The sequence below is a fragment of the Nyctereutes procyonoides genome, unplaced genomic scaffold (assembly GCF_905146905.1).
Source record: "Nyctereutes procyonoides isolate TBG_1078 unplaced genomic scaffold, NYPRO_anot_genome, whole genome shotgun sequence".
In the NCBI taxonomy this organism is placed as follows: Eukaryota; Metazoa; Chordata; class Mammalia; order Carnivora; family Canidae; genus Nyctereutes; species Nyctereutes procyonoides.
This window is the reverse complement of record NW_026575126.1, coordinates 69,522,953-69,546,798: the sequence shown is the minus strand read 5'-3', so window position 1 is coordinate 69,546,798 and position 23,846 is coordinate 69,522,953. Positions and strand designations below refer to the sequence as shown.

The following is a 23,846-nucleotide window of genomic DNA, read 5'->3' as shown; positions in this document are numbered from 1 at the left end:
GGAAGGGAGCAACTCTATGTCCTGCTGGGCCAAGCAGCAACATGATTTGCGTTGGAAACACAAAGGGCTGACTTGATAAAGAGTTTTTCCCAAACTGGAGGGAACTCATGGGTACCTGGTGGGTGTGAATTAGAAACAGAGGCAAGGCCCAATGTAACTGGGTCCCATGCTGGAGTTTCTGACTCTTCCTTTGACTCTCCGAAGAGCTACGGCCGCTAGATGATCTAAACCCATACTTGACTGCGGTCCCTGTCACTCCTCTGGGCAGGAAGGCCTTGCTTCCACCCTGTCTGGCCTCTGGAGACCTTCCACACATCACGGTGCAGCCTGATCGCCCGCTGCCCCCCGGAGGACTTCCACACAACCCACTTCTCAGAATCCATCCTGACTCAAGGGGCCATCTGTTTCCCTCCTTTTCCTGAAGCCCAAGCCGCATCACCTAGCTCAAGCTGTGGCTCCTTTGTAAGGGGCCAAACAGAAAGAGAAAAGTCCCTGCTTTTGAAACTGCTCCATCTCTGATTCCCAGAGGGTCAGAGATAAGAGGGTGAGTTACAAGAGTATGGATTTTCTGGGGAAGTTTCAGTTCCAGCCAATTGGGAAAGATGTTGCCGGCTGTCTGTCCACCAGCAGGTGGTTCATGATTAGACCAGACTCACACTTTCCATGACTGGCCCCTACCCCACGCCCACAGGCCCCAGCAGCCCTGGTTCGCTTCTGGCCTCAGGGCAGCGGGTCTTCCCCAGCAAACCCTTCACCTCCTGCCTTCTGGCTGCCCTCTGGCCAGCTCTCCTCTCTTCCCCTTTGCTTGTACTTTGCTTTCCCAACACCACTGCCCACTGGCTTTTTCACTTTCCCTTTCTCTCTCTTTCGGGGACTCCCTCTTAGTGACTTTCCTGTCCAACCCTTGGTCAACGGGTGTACACCCCTAGCCTTGGTCTCATCCATGGGAGATCTCTCCCATTTTCCCTCTCTCCCTTCCGCTCTCTCTGACTCAGTCCCGCTCTCTGGCTTCTCCTCTTGCAGAAGCCCTTTTACAGTCAAATGCTCTGCTCCAAGTCTCCCTGTGGGGAGGAAAGCGCTGCCCCCTATCCCTTACACAGGCTCCCTGGAATGTTGGAGCCTATCTCCTCATTCCTGGTGATTTCACTGGGAGAGCCGGGGGTGGGAGCAGGACAGGGTCCTACTAACTCACAGCACTATTTCTGGCCTGGTTGTCCTCCAAACAACACAATACTAAAAATAGCCTGTGTTTGGGCTCCCTGGCTCTGTCCCTCTCTCAAGAATGAGCTGGAGTGAGTGCCCTGTCTCCTTGGCTCCCCTCATTTAAGATCATGACCCTGGGACCCCGACGGACACAGGCCACCTTGGCTTGTCCAGGGTCCCTCCTCACACTGGTGCCATGCTGGATGTCCTCTCCTCTGTCTCCATGACCCCCTCTCCCTTCTCTGGCCACTGCTAGCCGTCTTTCCTTAAACTCCTACCAACCTGCGGCCTGAAGAAGGCAGAGGGGCAGCCCCCAGTTCATTTCCTACCCCGGCCCTGCTTGTCCAAGGCTGCTTTTTTTCCCCTACAATTGTAACCTAGCATTTCAGAGCAGGGGAGCACCTGAGAACCATTTAGTCCCAAAGGGGAGAAGAGCAGTCACTGCAGCAGGCAGACCCATGTGGCCACAGATCTGACATCTTTGCTGGTTATGTGTCTTTAGGCAAAACTTAACCATCGGTACCTTAGTTTTCTTGTCTGTAGACAGGTCTGTAGATGACAACTTACAGAGAGGTTGACAATGATGCCCACCTTTCGAGGTTGTCAGGATCCAATGAAATCCTGTCTGCGAGTGCATGGCATGTTCTAGGCTCTCACTAAGTGGCAGCCACTCTTGGCTGGCCAGCACAGGAACCCAGAGGGCTCGAGCTGCTAATTTTGATACACGTAGATGTTCTTGTTCACTTCCTCTGACCCAAGGGCAGTTGTTGGTATCAAATGCCCGGAGCCCGGGGCACTGGTTACCTGAGAATGGCTGCCAGCCCGTCTCGTCCACTCCGGGCCAGATCTTTACACTTCTGCACCCCTAGGCCTGATGGACTCCCCCTGGCTGATTTTACAGAGTTTAGATCTTAGGAACAGATTGCTCTCTCGACTGTGGAATCACGTGTGGACCTCACTGACATTCCTGACATTTGACACTTGTTCTGATCACTCGAGCGTGCCCTGGGAAGGAAGGGAGTTTGTTTTAGTAACATAAAAACCAAACTGAGCTTGATCTACTCTTCTAGTCCTGGCCCTCTTGAGCCCTTCTCTGCCACCCACGTCCCCTATCTCTTGTGGAGTCCCCCTATGCTTCACCCGTTGCGTACACTTCCCCTGTCTCACAGTCGCGTCTGAACTTATCACATTTACTGAGCTGCCGCCATGTCTCATGTATGTTTATGTCCTGGGGAGCATGAGGGGCAGTATCCCCTTGGGGGCTCTCTCCCAATGTCACTATTCAATGAGCACCAAGACCCCCACGCCCCCAGGTAGGGGAAAAGAGGCAGAGGGAATGAATGGGGCTCAGTGGGGCCACAAGGGGAAGTCTGATGATCAGGGAACGGTGGAGTGTGCAATTTTTGGAGTAGCTGTGACCACAGTCTGCTGGTGTCAGCCAGAACAAGGCAGCACAAGCCTGTGGGGCACCCCAGGGATACCCCAGGGCCCCCTTCCATTTCTCTTTACTCACGAATGTGGATTGTCCAACTCTGATTCACTTCTTTCATCTTTACCAGAACTTGTTCCTCGTTCTCTAAATTCCTGAAACTCCCTTTGTAACTTTCTCTAGACACATCCTGTTTTATTTTACTGTGGCTGTTGTGTGAATCTTGGCTTCTCTAAGACAGCCCAATATTTATTGATGGTGAATGCTTGCTGGTGTGATTTATTTTTTTAAAGATTTTATTTATTTAAGATTTTATTTATTTATTCATGAGAGACACACACACACAGAGAGAGAGGCAGAGACATAGAGGGAGAAGCAGGCTACATGCAGGGAGCCCGATGTGGGACTTGATCCCTGAACTCCAGGATCACGCCCTGAGCTGAAAGCAGAGCTTAGCCACTGAGCCATCCAGGCGTCCCTATTTATTTATTTGAGAAAGAAAGAGTGAGCGAGAATGAGAGAGAGCATGAACGAGGGGAGCAGCAGAGGGAAAGGGCGAAGCAGGTTTCCTGATGAGCAGGGAGCCCGATGAGGGGCTCGATCCCAGGACCCTGGGATCATGACCTGAGCTGAAGCCAGATGCTTAACAAATGGAGCCACCCAGGTGGCCTGTTGGTGTGATTTAGAGGAATATACACTTCTCCCTCCCTGAAGGAACGTACACACTTCCTGGGGCAGAAGACTAATATTCTCGTGATAATTAGATTAAAGCATAAAACCATCTGTGTGCCAGGTTGTGAGCCAGGCTGTCAGGGCGCAGGCTTGAATGTGGGGGGGGGAAGGCTCCCTAGAGGAAGAGGGACTGGTGCTGGGTTATGAGGGAGAGGCAGTGTGGTCTTGGAAGAGAAGCAGGGAGGTCTGTATGGGTGGGGTGGGCCCGGGAGGCACAGAGCCGCTTTGGGAAAGGGAAGAAAATGTGTCCATCCTCCTCTCTCCACGCCTTCATCTCCAGGGAGCAATTTTTTCTCTTCTGCCTGAGGCTTCTTGTCTCTTGCTCTCTCTAGGAGGCTCTGTACTGTTGCAGGCCTCTGCTCTTTCTGTACCCGCCTTCTAGCTCCTTGAAATAGATGTTCTCGTTCTAGTCTGGTTCCTGGCTCTGGACACCACTATTTTACTGAACAAATGCCCAGAGAGACAGTGACCCTGGGTCAGTGGGGGATCTGTGGGTGGCGGAGGTGCCGGGGATGGAGTAGCCTGGGTGATGTAGCACAGATGGAATTTGCCACTGGAGAGTCAGGGGCCTCTCGAGTCACTGATCATTCCTTCTCCCTTACTTCCTTGCCATATGGAAGCAGGCTCTCTCGGCATGTCTTTCCATCTGAGTCACCCTGGGCTACTTGGTGAGCAGCTGGCTCCCTGAGCAATAATGCATTAGGGTTTCTGGCATGCTTGGATATACAAGGGCCCAGAAGTCTTCCCATAACCTTCCCAGGATTTGCAACAGGGTCAGGGAGGATGAGTGCAGTGTGCTCACTTTCAACACAGGATTCCCTGATGGTCATCAGGGCAACCAGACAGTCCTGGCTCTTCCTCCTAGGGCCTCCATCTCCCTAAGATGGACACTGAGGCTCGGAAAGAGATGCTGTCTCTCTCTACAGAAGGTATCAACTCTTGATCTTAGCTCAGGTCTTGATCTCGGGGTCATGAGTTTGAGCCCTGCATTGGGCTCAAAAAACAAACGGAAAAAATGTGTATTCTTAATTTTTCTTTCTCTTTCTCTCTTGTGTCCTCTCTTGGGCCCTTTGATTCCCAAGGGGGAGACTGGGACTCCTGTGTTACAGGGGGTCAGCTAATCAGGCCCTCAGGTAAGGAACTCCAGCAGGTCAGCAAGTGTGACTGGACAAGCCCCCCACTGGGCAAGGAGGGTCCACCAAGGGATCAGGCCCATGTCTGGCTCTGGCAGGAGAGGACCAGGTTTCCTATGAGTGTCTGATGAAAGCACTGTCACCATGTTAAGAACTTGGATCTGAAGCAGGTGCTCAAGGTTGGCAGCGCCTGCTGTCCCTCCTCATCCAGGACCCAGAATTAGAATATGCCCTCCTCCTGGGTCCTTTATCTGGGGGGCCTTGCTGTGCATCCCCCCTCCCAAGTGTGTCAGGAAGTAGCAGGACTGGGGGTAAAGGCCAATGCAGGCAGAATGAGTAACCTATTCACATTGTAGCTCTGTCTTGGGGTTGGGGGTGCTGGGGGAAGGAGCCATGGCTGTGGGGGTGAGGGGGGGCAAGGTGGCAAGGTGAAGTGGTTCGGGCTTGACAAGGGCTCCGGGGCTGGCATAAAGACTGACCTGGGGTGCATTTAACACCCCAGGAATCGGACCTGGGCTCTTCCCTGGAGCCGCCTTATGGGCCAGAGTCTAGGGCAGGAAAGAGGAGGCATGAGTTACCCCTACCCATATCTGCCCCTTCTCCTGACCTTGTGCAACCCCACAGGAAGTGCTGTGGGCAGGGGAGTTGGCACAGGTTGGGCAGTCTTGCCTATCACCTCCACCTTCCACCCCCTGCCCTGTGGCCTTAGCCTTGGCCTGTTGATTTGGTCCCCTTGACTTCCTTAGAGCCAGGAGGTCTTGCACCAATCTAAGGAGAAACCAATTGGGGATTTCAAAGTCCCACATTGTTGGGGAGCGAAGGGGGGGCATCTGTGTGAAACCTCCTCATGTATCCACCCCATGCTCCTTGGGTTCACACTGCCCACCGCAAGGGAGGGCTCGCCCACCCACAGTGGACATGCCACCCACAGTGGACATACCGCAGGCCCCACAGTAGAGGCCCAAGACCCTGACCAAGGAGGAATGTCAACTTCCCACTTCCTGCTAACCCCTTTGCTGTTCTCGACCCCTGTCCTCGCCACGAATGATTGAGGTCCTGGCCAGTGGCCAGCACTGTCTGGACAGGAGGAAACCAGGATGTGAGGACTGGCGGTGGTGGCAGCAGGAGTAGTAACACAGAACACTGAGTCCTCAAGAGCAAAATTCCACCGGAAAGAAAACAATACATGGGAGACAGAGTCACACTCCAGAGAACAAGGGGGCAAGGAAAGGGACAGGGCCTTCCTGCCCTGAGCAGGTAAACAACTTCCAGACTGGGGAAGCCCCAACATGAACTATCTTCCAGGTATGGATGCTGGCGTAGAAAGCTAGAGATCTGGGACCTGCTTTGGGACAACTGGGAGAAATGGTCCCCTGTACCCTTTCTGGCCTTCTAAGGCAGTCATCTGTGGCAGGATGGGTGGAGGGGACAGGATCTCCTGCCAAGGTTAGGAGGATCAAAGGGGGGCCAAAGGCAGAACTGAAGGGGCACTTGGCAGAGAAGCCCAGCTATGCGAAGGCTGGGATAGCCCCAGCCCCAAATGGCCAGTCAGCTGCTGGAAACCAAGTAAGATAACTCTAGGTTCTAGAGCAGGATTTGCGGAGGTCAGAGCCTGTGAGAGCTCCATTTGGGATACAGGAGGCCAGGCCAGGTCCCCCACTGTGTGCAGGGTCAGAGGGCGAGGTTCCTTCCTCTTTCAGAGCCTAGAAGAAGCTTCTATCTGGAAGAGCCAGAAAGAGACAACCCAAGAGGGCCACAGAGCCCCCGAGATGCATCCCAGCCTCCCATGCTGGTGAGGCTGGAGGAAGGAGAATGCTGAGTGTCTGAAAACTCAGACAGGTGGATTCGTGGCTGTCCCTTTTGATCTATTCAGGTAGTTTCTGATCTGCAGTTCCATTCATTCCGAGGATGCTGGGGTCTGCATGCCTTTTCTTTAGAGTTTCAGGGACAGAGGAGACTCACAGGAGAGTTGGATCTCTTACTCAAGATCACTCAGCTAATGAGAAGAACTGGCTCCAGCACCCCCAGCTCTTAACTAGCCTCCCTTCTTTTTTTCATTGCCTTGGCTGCCCCTGCATACCTGTTGCCCTCACCCCCAACCCCTGACCCTCACTATGCCCCAGGATTCCCCTTCCCACCCCTGACTTCTTCCTGCCCCCCAGAGCAGTTGCTGAGCAAGGAACTGGTTCCAACTCAAGCCACAATGATTTCCCACTCTACCTGGCCACACTTGCTTGGAGATTGTGACATTCTGTGTCTCAGTCCAGTGACTCTCTGTCCCAGCTTTACCCGAGGCTTACCCAGGAACATTTGAAAGTTCTGAGAGCCAGGACCACCTCTGATGATTTGAATCTTGAATCAGAATCCTGGGGGTGCTGGTTTGGTTTGGTTTTGTCTTTACTGGCTCCATCCAGAGACCAAGTATAATCTAAGACCACCCCAGCAAGTGGTGTGCAATTTCAGACCTCTGGGGCCCCCAGTGGCTTTGGGAGGTGGGGACCTCAACCCACTAGAAAGAATCTACCTGACAGTCTTCCCCAAGGCCTTGACCTGCGTTGCATGGTGACAGGGAGCCGTAGCCTCTGGAAGGGGCTGTGGAGGGAGACATGCCACCCTGCCCTTTGACCCATCTACTCAGAACTTTCCCGGTCCCAGTCACGTTTGTGGGCTGTTTACTCTGTTGACCTCGGACTTCGTGCCAGACTTTGAGATGGGTGGAGCAGGCAGAGAGGAGATGAAAAGCTGGTCCAGGGCATGGAGGGACTGTCTTAACCTTCAGAGCCAGAGAAGCCAGGATGGGCCTCGAGGGCCTTAGAAGAGTGACACACAGAATGCTCAGGAAAGCCCCTGTGAGAGCCAGCCCATGAGCTGGATCTGCAAGATGGTCACTATCATAACTGCCATCTGCAAGCTTTGGCGGAGAGCTGCTTTTATTGTCCTTTCTGCCCGTGGAACATGTAAAGGGTCTGGGGCTGGAGACAGGGCTCTGGCCCTGGAAGGACTGAGGGCCCAGTTCTGGAGAAAAAGGCAATTATAAAGACAAGGAGTTCCAAGGAAGAGCGTGCCAAATGCCTCTTGAGTGACACATGAGCCCAGGCATCCAGCCAAGGGATGTCTGTGGCCTGGGGCAGGCAACAAAGGGTCTGGAGACCCGACCTTTGGAACAAGGCAGAGGGACATGGTGGAGAGGATGGGGAGGACGTGTCAGTCTGTGGAAGCAGAGTTGAGTGGGGAGAAGAGTATGGGAAGGAAGAGCACCAAGAGCAGGTCAGGGGATTTGCCCTGGGTGTAGGTGCCTGGTGGAGTCTCCCTGCTCCCTGCCTGTCATGAACCCGCCCTGACCTGCTTTCTTCTTAGTCAGCCCTGGTGCTGGTACTCCTGCCCCTGCAGCTCCAGGCGGTGATGAGGCCCCCGTTATTCACAGCCTGGACCGACAACTGGCTCCCTCAGGCACACTCCCTCTTCCCCAGAGTGCAGCCCAGTCTGCCAACTCACCACCCAATAGGGCTGGCCCCAGACCCAGACAGCCTGTGTGGGTCATGCCAGGGTCAGTAGGAGCTGGGGGTGGGGTGCGGGTACCCTGCAGGTGGGGACCTCACCCTCCTCCAGAGCCTTCTGCCCTGCCCTGGCCGGCTCTGTCAAAGGATCAAGTGGTCTAGAGAAGCAGAAGGGCAATTGTCTTATTTCCAAGGTTCCCTTCAGAGGGGACACCAGTGAAATTATAGAGAGACCAACAGGAGAGCTTTGGGGTCGAGGAAATTGAGTGTGGGGGTGCTTCTTATTCTGAGCTGACTGCTGCTGACAGGCCCATTCTGCTCTGGATGTATCAAGTAGACCTACACTCTTAGGACAGGCTTGGGGGACCTACATCCTCAAGGGTTTATCCTTTCAGGAAGTGGCATCCCATGCACTCTGTAGCAGTGGCTCACTCAGGGAAATGTGCTGAGGTGGGAGGCAGCCACTGATCCCAGATGGAAAGCCCCCAACTCGGGAACTTCCTGTTGTCACTTCTGCAAACCCCAAGGGACTGTAGGTAAGGGGAAGAGGTGCTGTTGTGTCTGGTACTCTGGGCTGGTTTCCCGGCTGAATCAGGCACAGAGTCAGTGCAGCAGGTGGAAGGCGCAAGGCTGTCACTTCTGGTCTGGGGCAGAGGCTCCCTGCCCTGCCTCTGTGACAGGGCTTTCCTGCTGGTGGACACTAGCTCTGCGGCTGAGCCTGAGCGGTGTGTGGCCGGGGTGGCAGGGGGACCGGAGTGCTGGGCACCTGCTAGGTCTGTGTTCATCGCAGGGCCTCCCTAAGCTTCCTGGGCTTCTCCACAAACCCAACTCCTGTATGAAGAAGATCAGCAGGAACAATGGGTGAAAGAGGGAAAGTAGGAAGGCATTCCTGATGGGGACAGAATATTCTTCCTTAAGTGTCTCCTCTTCTCTGCCACCTGACTTCCGGTTTTTCCACCCATCTCCCCTGCTGTTCTTATGTAAATCAGCCCATCCCAGACCCTCCCAAGGGGCCTTGGATCCTACCTTTTCTCCAAAGCCCTTCTAGCTTCCTCCAGGCCACCCTAAGCTATCTCTCCTGTGAACTTGAGCACTCTTGCTATCAGACCCACGTGGTCAGCCACACCACTCAGGACTGGATGGTTGTTCAAGTGTACCACACGTGCTGATTTGTTTTCTATGCCGGGCTGCGTGCCATTTAGAGGTAGGAACTGTCTGGGTGTTCGCTTTCCTCTGTGCCTTCATACCACCCCACGTGGGCAGGACCTCAGGCCTGACAGCCAAGTACCTTGAAGTTAACATTGCCTTCTGAAAATTCAATTAGGAAGAAACACAGTTTAGGAGAGGATATTAGCCCTCTGTAGAAATTACCTAGGAGACTGTCTGTCTGTAAATATCCCAAATTCAATTAAGGAGACCTGGGTGAAATCTCAGAAGGACAGATAAGATTGCAAATGCATTTTAGGGACCTAACCATGTTGTCTTCTGCCTGGGGAAAGATGCCAACAGAGAGGGGAGAGTACCCCGCCTCATGAATGGAGTTTCCAGGAGACCCACCTGGGGTCTGGGTCTTAGGCTGTGCCAGACAGTGAGTGCCCTGTCCTGAAAACCTCAGGGGTCAGGTCGTGGGACTGGGTTGTCCTGAGGTGGTATGGATGTCTCGGCCTATATCATCCAACCATTGAAACCATCAATGAGGTTTGGCCTCATTGCCAATGAGGCTGGCCTCATTCTGATCCCATATTCAGCCATTCGATTCTGAAGCCACCCGAAGAGGTGTGTCCAGGTGCCTGGGGATCGTGGCTCTGTCAGCAAATTAATAAGTTGGCATTTAGTTGCCAGCCCTACTCTTTGTGGGTCCAGTTGCTGTCAGCTGACCCCGAGATAGGTTTGTCCATGGTGTGCAAAACGTTAGTAGGGAGCCAGGTGGGGCTCCCTCCCAGGGGCTGTGATGAAAGTACACAGTAAAGTCACTTCATTTGGGTGACCTGCCGCTTTCCACAACTGGCCATATCTTCCCTCGACATGTTTGCACTTGCTGTTTGCATCAGTCCCTTAGAGGCAGGGCCCAGGAAATGCCTTCTGTATGGTGGACTGACTGATTTGTGCATGGAGTGGGAGGTAAACAGCTCAGCCCGGGTCTCTGTCCCCAGAAGGTGTGGGGAAAAGGCACATGGTCCCAAGGGGTGAGAGGAGGAAGCAATGATGACTTCCTTTTTTTTTTGTTTTGTTTTGCAATGATGACTTCTGACTGGACATCTCCTGTGTGCCAGGCACTGGCTGGTGCATCTACATTCTCATTTCTTTCTTTCTTTCTTTCTTTCTTTCTTTCTTTCTTTCTTTCTTTCTTTCTTTCTTTCTTTTGTATATTTTTTTATTGGAGTTCAATTTGCCAACATATAGCATAACACCCAGTGCTCATCCCGTCAAGTGCCCCCCTCAGTGCCTGTCACCCATTCACCCCAACCCCCCACCAACCTCCCCTTCCACCACCCCTTGTTTGTTTCCCAGAGTTAGGACTCTCTCATGTTCTGTCTCCCTCACTGATATTTCCCACTCATTTTCTCTCCTTTCCCCTTTATTCCCTTTCACTATTTTTTATATTCCCCGAATGAATGAGACCATATATGTTTGCCCTTCTCCATTGACTTACTTCACTCAGCATAATACCCTCCAGTTCCATCCACGTCGAAGCAAATGGTAGGTGTTTGTCATTTCTAGTGGCTGAGGAATATTCCATTGTATACATAAACCACATCTTCTTTATCCATTCATCTTTCGATGGACACCTAGGCTCCTTCCACAGTTTGGCTATTGTGCACATTGCTGCTATAAACATTGGGGTGCATGTGTCCTGCCGTTTCACTGCATCTGTATCTTTGGGGTAAATCCCCAGCAGTGCAATTGCTGGGTCATAGGGCAGGTCTATTTTTAACTCTTTGAGGAACCCCCACACAGTTTTCCAGAGTGGCTGCACCAGTTCACATTCCCACCAACAGTGCAAGAGGAAGGTTCCCCTTTCTCCACATCCTCTCCAACATTTGTTGTTTCCTGTCTTGTTAATTTTCACCATTCTCACTGGTGTGAGGCAGTATCTCATTGTGGTTTTGATTTCTTCATTTGGGGGCCCCACAGGATATCTCACTGCCTCCATTATACAGACAAGAAAACAGGGTCCAGAGAGGTTAAGAAACCTATGTGGGGTGGGGGGATGCTGATGGCTCAGCTGATTAAGCCTCTGCCTTCGGCTCAGGTCATGATCTCCCAGTCCTGGGATTGAGCCCTAAGTCAAGTTGTAGCTGGGCTCCCTGCTCAATGGGGAGTCTGCTTCTCCCTTCCCCTCTGTCCCTCCCTACCCACCCCCATGTTTGCTCGCTTTCACACACTCTCTCAAATGAATGAATGGAATCTGAAAGAAGAAAGAAAGAAGGAAAGAAAGAAAGAAAGAAAGCAAGAAAGTAAGAAAGTAAGAAAGAAAGAAAGAAAGAAAGAAAAAGAAAACCTATGCAGGGGTCACTCATTAATGAATGATGGAGGTGGAAAAAAAATGTGGCTCTCCTCATTCTGAATCCCTTTCTTGGAGGAAAGGAGGAGGAACCCCAGAGGGAAGGCATATAACCTTCTGTGGTAGGAGAGGGGGCTGCTGGATAGAGAGGTAGGCAGGGCACAGAGGCACTCCTGGGGGGCTCTGCTCCTTGCCCTGCTCCCCAGCACTTGTCCTGGAGTGGTGGGCAGACTTGGCAGCTGTGGTCCTCGACTGAGGATTAAATGATAGGAAATGAGCTTCAGGGAAATTCCAGTCTTGATTCTTTGATGAGGCGTAAGCTGGCATGGCGCCCTGCCCGGGAACACCCTACCAACATGCCTCCCCCCACATGTTTACAAGACCACAGAGATACACCCTCATACAAACACCAGAGAGGATGCTTGGGTCCAGCCACATGCAGAAACCCATATGGGAGGTGTGGTACAGCTTCTCCAACATGTGGACTCAGATTCTCCCTGACAACCTCCGATCCGCCTTCCGCCTCCTCTGATGACCCACTTCCAGATGTTGCTTAGACATCCCAGCCTCCTTCCTTTCCTCTCTGACTGCCTCCCTGAGCCCTTAGATAGAGACAGAGGCGCTATGTCTCCCTGAGCAGGGATGTGTGTGCCCTCAGGGCTCTGCACTGCAGGCTTCTCTCCATTCCTGAAGTTCCTGGGCCTCCATTCTTTTCTCCAGAGATCACTTGGGAGCAAGGGGCTGGGCGGAGGCCAGCACCAGCTGTGGCCTGCATGCGGCCAGCTCTCCATCCCTCCCCCGGGGAGGTGCTGCCCAGGAGGCCTTCCAGGGAAGCCCACCCCAGTTCCTCCATTCCTTTTGGTTGATGGTTTTCTTTATCACTCTTCCTACCAACTTCCCACATGACTCAGTCCTACCCCCAAAAGATATCTCTTCCTTGAAGCACAGCATCTCCTCAGCTTCCAGAGTCTTCCTGGCGGGAGAACCACAGAGCCTTGGAGGCAGAGAAGGGGACTGGGGGGTAAAGCAGGGGATGAGGGACTCAGGTCCCCCTGCCTGGCGCTCTGCAGAGCCACCTGGATGAGGAGACGGTGTCTGGGAGTGCTGGCGCCCTGGCATAAGCAGGGCGTCCCTGTGTTCTAGCTGAGTTCCCAGAAGTAGGAAACCACAGAAAAGTGATCTGAGAAGGGGGCAGTTCTGCCTTCCTTCAGCTTGGGGCTCAGTCCTGCACATAGTCTGGGGCACAGCAGGAAAGGAGGTGTTAGGGAGTGGGCCACAGAACAGCCCTGCCCCAGCTGTGCAGGGCCCTGGGGACAAGAGCCGGGCCTAGGCTTCCTAGTCCCCTTCTCTGCCCTCAAAGTCTCTGTGGTTCTACCAGGAAAAGTCTGGAAGCTGGAGAGCTGCATTTCAGGGCAGAAATATCTTTTGGGGGTGGGATGGGTTGATGTGGGAAGTCGGTAGGAAGAGTGATAAAGAACAACATCGACAAGAAGGGTTGGATGAGCAGGATGTGGCTTCCCTGGAAGGCCTCGTGAACAGCGCCTCCTGGGGGAGTGATGGAGAGCTGGCCCCAGACAGACCACAGCTGGCCTTGGCCTCTGCCCAGCCCCTTGCCCAGATCCCCGAGATCTTGTTCTCGGTGCATAATCTCCAACTTCACCTTCCTCATCTTTAAACCAGGGCATCTTTAAATTCATGATAGTAATAGTTACCTTCTAGAGCCGTTGAGGGCACTAAATGAGATAATACATGTAAAGTGCAAAGCAGGTAGGAAGGGGCCTGGCTCAGAGGAAATGCTCAATGGATATCATTCATTCATTCATTCATTCTCTACTATATCCCAGGCATTATTCTATGGGTGTAGGATAGATCAGTGCACAAAACAGGCAAAAAGCCCTGTCCTTCTGGGGCATGCATCCTTCCCAGGGTGGCAACTGGAGAAGAAAAAAAAAAGGTAAACAATACATAAACAGGACAAATAATTAAATAGTAGAAGTGGAAGTTTGAAGGACTGGGGTGGGAGGGACAGCAGAGTGGGATTACAGTTTTTGGATAACTTCACTCTTATTCACGCCTCCTTTCTAAGGAGGAGGGATAAACCCCTTTTGCCCCAGGGCCTGCCCAGGCCATGGAGTAGCCTGCTCCTCCCTCTGCTGACTAGGTTTTAGCACAAATTCACTCATTTGTTCTTTCAGCCAACAAATATTTACAGAACACCTGATTGTGGGATGCTCCATGTGAATGAGAAGTTCTTGTTCTGGGGAGGAGGGGACTGTGTGTGAATAATCTAGGTGAGAAAATGACTGGGGTCGCTGGCGGGGACAAGCAGATCTGTGTGCTCTGCATGATGACCTACAACCTCTGTGTCTCTCCCTCCCCCGGATCTGGGGGCTGTTTTCTGCTGGTAAGTTGATGGACTGTCCCTACCTTAGTGTTAAGGGGAGACAATTCTTTATGTCTGAGGGGGAAGAGACATTTTCTGAGACCTTTGAACAAAATCAACCAGAGAGCCCCTTTCCCTTGCCCTCAGCAGTAGAGGAGGGATGCTGTGACCATCTGCCCAGTGGTGTGCCCAGCCTATGACATGTGCCCACCTCCCCGCCCCTACAGTGAGGCCCTTATAAGGAGGCTGGCCTCACCCTGGCCACGCAGTGAAGGGGAGAGAGGCCCCTAGAGTCTATGGCCATGGCACCCTGCTGCAGACCCCAAGGCCGAGGGGGAAAGGAGCAGCCCCACTGTCTCTAGGGCTGCCTTCTCAACCACAGAGGAGGAGAGACCCAGATCTGAGGGAGGAGGTTTGGCCACATGGCCAGGAACCCCAGGCCGTGTGCGTTTGACCACAGAGGCAGATGCTCCGCCTTGGGGTCTGGAGCTGGGAACAGGCCGTTCTGCCCGCAGTTACCGCTCACATGGACCACGGCTGGCTGTGTCTCCTGCGCCCGGCCCCCTCCGCTGCTGAGTCATGCTCCCCAGGGTTCACAGAGGCGCCGGTCCAAAGCCCGGCTGAGTCATTCGATGATGAATTGTGGAATTCTTATTCAGCCTGTCACCGCAGCAGTGGTGGGCCCTGACCCCCCACCCCCTGCTTCCCCACCAAGCCACTCAAAACATTCTCTCCTCCGCTGTCTTTTCTTCTCCATTTTGCTCACCAAGCCCCCACCCGCCTCCCACCCCGCCCCCGCCAGTGAGCGCTAGACAGTGGGATGCTCAGAAGTATCTCTGAGTTTCCCTTCCTGTGTCTAGATTCCAGACTTATTATAGGGACAAGGGCCTGGTGTGTGAGCTTAGGAAAGAACCTCCGATCTCTTTCCATTCAGCTGTCACTGATGAACAGAGGAAGAGCGACTCGGTCTCGGGATTCAGAGTTGGCTGGGGTCAGAATTTAAATCTACTTATCACGAGCAAGCCTCACCACCTTTGGTGTCCCTCTCTGTCAAATCATGTTAATGATTCCTACTTTGTAGGTGGAGGCTTCTGGAAGCCGAGGGGTAGGAAACACAGGTAGGCAGGCTCTCAGTAACTGCAATTTTATCTGTGTTGGAGAAGGAAGCCAGAGGTTGTGTGAGTTAGAAACACCTGAGCTCCTTCCCCTCTGGCTCAGCACAGCCAGTGGTGGGGGTGGGGTGGTGGTGGTGGTGGTGGTGGTGGTGGTGGTGTGTGTTTGCAGGAGCTCCTTGAGGGGTTCTGGAGACTAGTCAGAGCGGGCAGGGTTGGTTAGCAGGCAGATCTTCCTAGAACCCTGATACCTCCCAGCCCTGCAGGGCCCACTGTGCATGCTGGAAGGTGCCCACAGATCCTTGTTTGGTTCCTTCAAACCAGAAAACAAGCGGAGACCAGTGGTGGGCACAGGCACCCTGACTGGGGCCCCTGGCCTGCCTCCCCCAACCCCCAACCCCTTCATGCAATTGTACCCCACCTGACTGTGCCCACATGCAGTCTTACAGAACCAGGTCACCTGCTGGCTCCCGCCAAGGCTTATCCTGGAAGATTCACATCTCTGCCCAGACGCCCCCTCTGTCTATAAGTGGGAGTGGAGGGACTGGGGAGGGCACATGTGGTGTCTGTGCCAGTCACTCCGCTCCTACAGTGTCCTCCAAGGGCTGTGTGTTGGCATCTTTGGAGCTACAGCAGGGTGGTCATGACATCTGGTGCCCTTTGCTCTCTGAGCTTTGGTGTTGACAGTTCCCCATAGTCATGAATCCATCTAAGAAAAGGTTCATGATTTTCCAATTTATTAAGAAACAGAAGAATGATATGAAGTATACAAAGGAAGGAAAGCTTACCGCGCATATCCTTCGGCCCACAGCAACTAAGAAAAATTCACTGGGCTGACACCATGGGTACTGAGGTCCCGATTGTTTTCAGCCTCATCTCTCTTGGCTGCCAAGCCAACCAGTTCAAACTTTCTCCCAAGACAAGTCAGGTTATGTTCCCAAAACTCCTTCCTAATCACCTCCTTATATATAGGCCCTTCTCTACCTGGTCCTGAAGGTTCCTCACCTGGGGCTTCAGGTGAGGTCCTGCTCGACCCCACTGAACCTACTCCACTCCTGTAAAAGGCATCCATGGTCCCCAGAAAAACCTATTTTTGCTCCTATCCTGATCCATTTAATTAAACTATATTTGTGAACCAGTTGGGCAGGCTGGTTCTGCTAGTTTGAGTCAAATCACCTATTTTCCTAAGCCTGCCACTGAACTTGATCTTTCTCTGGCTCGATCGTCTTCTCGAGTGCGCTCCAGCAGCCCTCTGCCCCAGCTAGTCCCAAACCGCTACCCTCCCCAGCCCACCCCCGAGGCAGACCTGTTCAATCTCCACTTCATTTGCAGGGTATCTGCGATCGTCAGCTGCCCTGCCACGGAGAGATGGTCCAACACCTGCTCTTGGCACCCACCTATTGAATCCCGCCCAGCCCAGATCACTGGCCGCACCAATGTCCTCGGAAGATTTCTGCCTTCCCTCTCAGACCTCCGCCCCTCTGGAATTCTATCTCTATAGCGTGTGTAAGAATGACATGGCTTTATAGATACAGCAATAATAAGATTACGATGGCAGGAGAGCTAGCCCCACCCACATTATATTACCTCTAAACTATCAAAAGATCGGGCCACGCCTGCTATTTTGAACTTTTCCTAAGAGCCTACCGTTATCAGTCCTTTGTTGGCAGTCTGGTTCTCTGCTGGTTTTTAGGAACAGCACTCTTAGCAAGCGAGCCATTGGTCCCTTCTGCTCCTACAGTTACTGCTGTGTCTTACATATGGCTTTTTCAAATAGCTGCTACAAAGCAAAACAAAACACCTCCTCCAAAGGAAAAACGGGTCATAACTCTACCTGGACCTTCTTGAGCTTTGACCTCACAATACGTTCATATAACATCCCCACACAGGCTTCTGTGTTAGAAGAGTCTAAGTTAGGTCAGTATGGGTCGGCTGAGCTTGCTCCTGACCCATACCTCCGATTTAAGCCGTATGGTACACAAAGCACTTCCCCGTGCTCCTCACCCAGGACTCACAAACAACCCTGTGAGGTGGGTGTGGTGCCTAATGTGATCCTCATTTTACTGCTATACCAACTGAGGTTCAGAGAAGTTAGGAAGCTAGCCCAAATCACACAGCTATTTCATAGAGGAGCCGGCACTCAACCCAGGTCTCTGCTGTCTCATTCCCTTCCCTTTATGAGACACAAAGACTATGGGAGAAGTTTTCTACTCCCTCTCTCTCTACCCAAACCACATGCTTCTTTCACCAGTATATCCACAACCTCGAAAGTTCCAGACACGAAATGGGATGATTGATCAAGTTAATGGTCATAGTCCAATGCAGGGTGTGTGTGTGTGTGTGTGTGTGTGTGTATGGGGGAGGTGTTGTATCTTTCAGGATGTTCCTGGTTTCGTAACATCTGTAGTTTAACCAAGGACTTTCTTGTGCTGAGTGGTCCTAGGTCATGGTTACAGTTTTGCCCCCAAATTATCCTCAGTGCTGCATTTCCCTTCCCTCTCACATTTTGTCAGTGTGTTGTGCCTTCCTACCCCTGTCCCTTAATGAGGAAAAGTTAGTACTTTCATCATTCTTCCAATGCCCACCTTCCCAGGATTCCTACAGCTTCCAGGAAAGTAAGGTGGTCCCTGCAGCTCTAGAAGGTATATGATCCCCCAGAGCCTATGACCCACCAGGTTCCCCTTCACACACAAGCAAGGCACCCCAATCTCATCTCTTGTGTGACCCAGAGCTGGGCCACCCCCTGGGAGGTTTAGGTGGACTGTGTCCACAGTGCCCCCTACCAGAGATTTCCCACCAGCCAAGATTTTAGACAACTTGGTTGGCTGGGGCTGAGACATCTGAAGTGTCCTTTTTCTAGGCATTAATTCATTTCACAAATGTTCATTGAGCACCTACTATGAGCCATTGCTGTGCTCTCTGCAAGTAGAGCTGCAAAGAAGAGAAAACATTGTCCCCATCCCCATCCCCGTACAACTCACCCTACACAATTGGTTCCGTAGAAACACCACTTGGCTTCCAATGGTCTGAATTAGTTGGTGAGCTCAGCAAGACCTTCCCCTGCCTTGTGGACACTCCACAATGATCTGATCACCCCAGAGGACTCTGTGACCTCTGCATACGTTCCCAGGGCAGGTTTCATGGTCATTCACCAGACAGGCTCTTCTTCCCTGCGGGGCCCTGGCCAGTTGGGATTCTCCCCCAACTCCTCCCTCTTCTTCAACCGGACAGTCTCATTTGTGCTAACTGACACATTCATTTGCAAATCCAATAGCTATTCTCGAATATCATTTATAGAGGTTTATTTTTTTGATGCAAATATTCAAGCATATGTGTTATGTAATGGTCAATAATAACTGAAGTAGGAATGTGTATATATGAGTAACAGCCGAAAGGACCAGAACCCAGTCTCCCAAATCACTATATACAAATGTTGAACCTATTTCCACTCGATAACTATTCAGAAATACTTTTACCTTGTTGCTATCATTATGTGATCATCATTCCAAATTCTCTCTCTCCCTTTTTTTTTTTTTGCTGTGATTGCATCACATAGCATCATATTTTTCAAAATAGTTCTCATAGTTGTCATATGTGAAGGCAATAGCTCATAGTCTTAATAGACCACAATCTACTCGGCTGTCCCCCACAGCCAAGCAGTTTCCAATTGATGACTGTGATATAGAGGTGGCCACAAATATCTCTGTGCAAATACTTTCTTTCTTTTGAATTATTTTCCCAGAATGTATTCCCCAAAGTGAGATAACTTAGTCTTACAGTCATTTCTTTCTACCTTTGTCAAGTATTGCCAAACTGCTCTCCAAAAAAGCATGACTCCCTGGTGCCGGGAGTCTATTTCTCCACGACATATTTTTAAAATGTATTTCTGATGGATGCAAGGGGTTGACTTTATTTGATTGTTTCCTAACGCTGGCCTGTGTGAGTTACCTCCTGGGGGCCAGCCTGTTTGGTCTTCTGAACCAAGTAGATCTCTTGGTCACTGCTTCTACTAGAGGCTCATGGTCCTTATTCGGACCAATTCTACATAGCTTCCTCCCCTTAACTGGTTTTCCTTTCATCTTTCAGTATTCTTTGCTGTGCAAATGTCTGAAGTTCTTATATAATTGAATTTATCTGCTTGACATTGATGATTTTCTCTATTGCTTCAATGAATGAGCAATGACCTCTCCAGAAAAGGGGCTTCTTCTCCCCACTCCTAATGCCCTGCACTTTCCCTCTGGACTTGTCCAAAATCCCTCTGGTTCCCATGAACATTCCATCGTTCACAATCCCTACATTAAATTCCCTTTGGTGGTCTCAAGACAGCCCCTGGCTCAACATGTCCACCTCGGTTCTGGCTCTGTCACTGCCCATGCAAGAGACCAGTGGTCACAGCTCACCTCCAACGGAATCCTTCCCTGTAGATTTCATTCCTCCTCCCAGCCCAGACCCACTACCGACTTCTCAGGTTTTCCAGCTGGTTTGGCCCCATGGCCCCACACCTAGCCCTCGGGGCTAGGACTAGGTTATTTCCCTCAGCAGTAACAGCCTACCTGAGGGCAAATCCCGTCACCCTTCAGTTCAGCCAAACGAAAGCCAGATTTTCTGTCCTTCACTGGGGGACACCATGACCAGAGGAGCCTCTACTTCCTGGCTGCAGCCATTTCAAAATCCTACGCCTCTTATGACCTGGCGTGCCCCTGAGGGCACACACCTGACATACCCTGAGCCCTGCTTGGCTTAGAGGATTCCTTCTACCAACCCTCCCTGAGCCACTGCATTGGGGAATGGTTTCGAAGAACGCAAATTGGCACAGGGTTACGAATTTCAGCAACCTAATCTATAAGGGCATCAGCAGAGGCAGACAGTCACCCACAAAAAGCAGGAGGCCTAGGTAGCCCCCGGCACCCTCCTCCCCTGTTTCTGAGAGCCGTGGTCATACCACCACCCTTGGTCCCATCCCTGCACACCGAAGAGGGGTTGGCAGTTTGGCACTTCACATTGAAAGGTTGCCAGCCCCTGCCCTCTGGGAAATGCCCTCAGCCACCACATCCCATGGCAGCCTTGCCTCCCTCGTCCCTCCCTACAGCCCCCCCACCCCTCCCCCAGACCGTCCCCAGTCCTAGCCCTTTAACTATCAGGAGAGCGGACCCGAAAGACATGGATGGTCCCGTTACTGAGAGACACGACCAGATGCCTGCCGTCCACCATGGTGGTCACTCTGGGCTTTTCCAGGCCGTGATAAGCTGTCAGGAAGTCGCCCAGCAGTGACCCCTTCGGATCTAGGATCACCACCTTGTTGACCTCGCGAAGGGTCAGAAAGATGTAGCCTTTCTTATCTACAGACACAGAGCCTGGCTGGCAGCCGTGCAGGCCTGGCCCCCGGTACTCCCCAATCACCTGGCCCAGCCCATCACAGACCACCACACTATTCTGCTGCCAGTCGGAGCCAACAAAGTTGCCCTGGGGGCTGGTGGTCAGGAACACCAGTGCCCGCAGGCCCCTGTTAGCCTTGCCCCCCGGGATAAATCGGGTGGCCAGGCTGCCTTCCATGTTGTACACCTCCACGTGGCCTGACACGCTGACGGCCACCCGGTCCCCACTTGGCATCGCAGCCACAGCGTGGCTGGCCTGGGAGAGGCTCAGGGCCCGGCGCCACTGCACTTCGCCGTCAGGGCTGATGAGGTAGAGCCTTGCACCAGCCGAGAAGGCCACTGCCCCCTGCAGGGCGGCCACGCTGCACGGGGAGCAGCCCTCAGGGACAGGTACCACGCCCCTGTAGTCACCGCTGAGGGAGAAGCGCTTCAGTGCCCTGTTCTGCTCGTCGGCCACCAGGATCTCCCGGGGGCCAAAGGGACAGAGCCCTGTGATCCGAGGAGACCGCTTGTCTCCAGGCATCCGTGTGGGGAAGCTGCAGGAAAAAATGGGCCTGGGGAGGAGGCCAGAGCCCTCCAAGTTCAGCCCGGGTGCTGGGCTGGGCTCCCGGGAAATTGACTTGAGCCTGCCTTTGAACTTCCTCTTTTTGTTGGATCTGCCACCCCTTGGGGTCTGGGCTCCTTCATCTTCTAGGGGTGTCTGGGCTCTGCCCTCTTTTGGGGTCTGGGCTCCATCTTCCTGGGGTGTCTTGGCTCTGTCCTCCTTTGGGGTCTGGGCTCCATCTTCCTGGGGTGTCTGGGCTCTGTTCTCCTTTGGGGCATAAGCTCCATCCCTGCTCTGGGGCTGGATTGCACCTTGTCTCTCTGACTTGGCTCCATCCTCTCTCCGGCTCTGAGTTTCATCCCCTCCCTGGCTTCCAGCTTCATCCTTCCCACTGTCTTTCTGGGGCTGCTGCTCCTCAAAGGAGAGCCGTAGCAGGCGGCAGTTCTTGTCCAGGAGCCCAGGATGGAGCTCCAGCTGGGGCAGCAGGCAGGGGGCTGGCCCAGGCATCCAGGGACAACCCTGCAGCTGCCGGAGCCTCTGGGCAATCGCCCCTTCCAGCGAGAGTATCTCAGCCTCGCGGCCCAGGCTAAGCACCCGACGGGCGAAGGCAGCCGCAGCCCTGGCCACTTGCTCCCGGCTCTCCAGCTCCCCCAGTCTCTCCCGAGCAGCCTCCTCGGCAGCCTCCACATGGGCCCGTAGCTGCCCCAGCACCTCCTGCTTCTGGGCCAGGAGGGCCCGGAGGACCCCCTCAGCCACCTCCTCCACCTGTGTCCCCACCTTAGCAGCTTGCTCCCGCAGACGGGCCAAGGCTTCCTTTTCCACCATCCGGGCGGACTCGAGCTCAGCCAGGTTGTTGTCCACACCTGCCAGCAGCTCCTCCAGGCCTGGCCTCCGGGCGCGCACAGCCTCAGCCAGTGGGAGGCAGGGGTGGTCCAAGTGGGGGTCCAGGCGGCACTCGCGGCACAGCAGCTGAGAGCAGGGCTGGCACAGGAAGCGCAGAGCCTCCCCGGGGTGCTGGGGGCACTGGGCCGCCTGGCGCTCCCGGGCCTCCTCATCGTACCAGCCTGCCCGGTAACCCACCAGGTCCACCACCCGGTGGGTGTGGGTCTGCCGGGTGCAGCGGTGCCCATCAGCACAGGCCTGGCACAGGTCATCCGCACAGTCCAGGCACCGGGCCGTGGCTGGCCCCCCTGTGCCGGCCCCCCCCATCAGGGGACACAGCGCACAGGCTGGCTTCCCTGCACGCAAGTCTCCACCAGCCCGGGCCCTCACCAAATCCAGAAGCCCGTTGACAAAGAAGTTGGTCTTGAAGGCGGCCACGCCTGCCGGTGGCACAGGCACCGTCTCCCGGCACTCGGGGCATCGGAGGTGGCCGCCCTCGGCCAGCTGGGCCAGGCAGTCCTGGCAGTAGGTGTGCAGGCAGGGCAACGTTTTGGGTGCCCGAAGCTGCTCCAGACATATTTTACAGGCCAGGAAATCGCTGCTCAGGGCTTCCAGTAGGGAGGGCGAGGATCCCTGGGAAACCATGCTGCAAGCGAGGGGTCAGGGTCAGAGGGCAGAGGGTACCTCCACAGTACCTCCAGCCTGCCAGCCTGCCTCTCCCCCCATCCTCAAGCCCCCACCAGGTTCTGGGGTCTCACCTGAATGGCCAGGAATCTTCTTCTGATCTTGCAGAGCTTGTGGCCACTTGCTCTTGAGCTAGGGAGCTGCCCCGCTCCGTACATACATTCAACAAAAGTGCAAAAGCAAACACCGCTTGCCTTGTGCCTAGGGCTGATAAGAAATGATAAGACCAAGAAGTCCAGCGTTAGGGAGTTAAGAGTGAAATGATTAGCACCCCAGGGTGACAGGCCTATAGCTAGTGTGATGCTAGCCCTGTGTGAGTGGTCCTGAGGTCCTGCTAGGGTCAGGTGCTGGGGTGGGGGCAGGTAGAGAGGACACAGGGTAGGCTCCAGGGGGGAGCTGGGGCAGGCAGAGAGGACACAGGGGAGGGTCCAGCAGGAAGCTGAAGCCCAGTTCCTGCATCCCACATACAGTAGACCCTAGAAGCAGCACCTGGTGGGGGCCCTCCTTCCTGCTGGACTTCCTTGGTAGGGGTTCTGAAGCAGAAGGAAGGCAGGCTATGGGGAAGGGGCTGTCTTGCTGTCCTTCTAGCTGCTAAACCTCAGGGCCACCAGAGCCTGTGCCTCATCTGCTAGAGGCCTTTCTGCCTGCCTCCTGCAAGGGGCTTCTGCTTTCCTAGAAGCCTCTGGAAGGGGGAGCTGTGTGGGTCGGTGACTCTCCCCAGATGCCAGCACAGTGGAAAAATCCCCCAGGATGAGACTGTGGTGAGGGAGTGTCCCCCAAACTTCTGGGGAGTGGGGGCCGGGAGGAGAGGCCAACAGAGGGACAGAGGGTCTCTCCCAGGTAAGCATCAGGCCTCTGGTTCCAGAGTGGGGCGATCTGGGGTGTGCCGCACCCCCTCCCTTCTCCTCCCGCCTTCCGGGCTCCTCCCCTCCCCCTTCCTCTTCCTCCCGCTCCCTTCCCCCCACTCCCTCCAGCTCAGCTCCTCCTTCTTCTGCCCTCCCGGCCCTCCTTACCGGGCCTGAGCTGACCTTGGGCTCCAGGATGGGGAGTGGGGAGCCCCCCGAGACCAGGACGCTGCTGTGGCTGGGTGCCTGAGGGAGAAACAAAACTGAAACTAATGGTACTTCTGCAACTTCCGTCCCCAGCCCGGGACACCGACTTGCACGGCTTCAGGCCCCGCCTTCTTCCCTACCCCAGCCAGGACCTCTTCCACAGGAGGGGGGCCTTTACCCTGGCCGCCAGGCCACTCCTGCAGGCCCCAGGGGGCTGGAGGGGCCTCCCCAGGTGGGCCTGCCGCATCTAGCCTCTGGATCCAGCTCAGCCAACTAAGTGTATTTGTGGCACACGCAGAGGAACTGCTGCCTGAG

At 53.9% G+C, this 23,846-nt stretch overlaps 1 protein-coding gene across 2 annotated transcripts; it reads right to left on the bottom strand.

Moving 5' to 3' along the window:
- Positions 1 to 20,110: 20,110 nt before the first annotated feature.
- On the bottom strand, positions 20,111 to 23,636 carry TRIM56 (tripartite motif containing 56). Of its 2 annotated transcripts, none has more exons than XM_055339986.1 (3): positions 23,493 to 23,636; positions 22,554 to 22,686; positions 20,111 to 22,441 (listed from the first exon to the last, which is right to left on the bottom strand). In XM_055339986.1, exon 3 carries the CDS (start codon positions 22,438 to 22,440, stop codon positions 20,125 to 20,127), a length of 2,316 nt encoding a protein of 771 aa, XP_055195961.1. In that variant the 5' UTR covers position 22,441; positions 22,554 to 22,686; positions 23,493 to 23,636; the 3' UTR covers positions 20,111 to 20,124. The 2 variants fall into 2 exon arrangements, with proteins under 2 accessions (XP_055195961.1, XP_055195962.1); XM_055339987.1 differs by having other exon boundaries at positions 23,508 to 23,636.
- Positions 23,637 to 23,846: the final 210 nt, after the last annotated feature.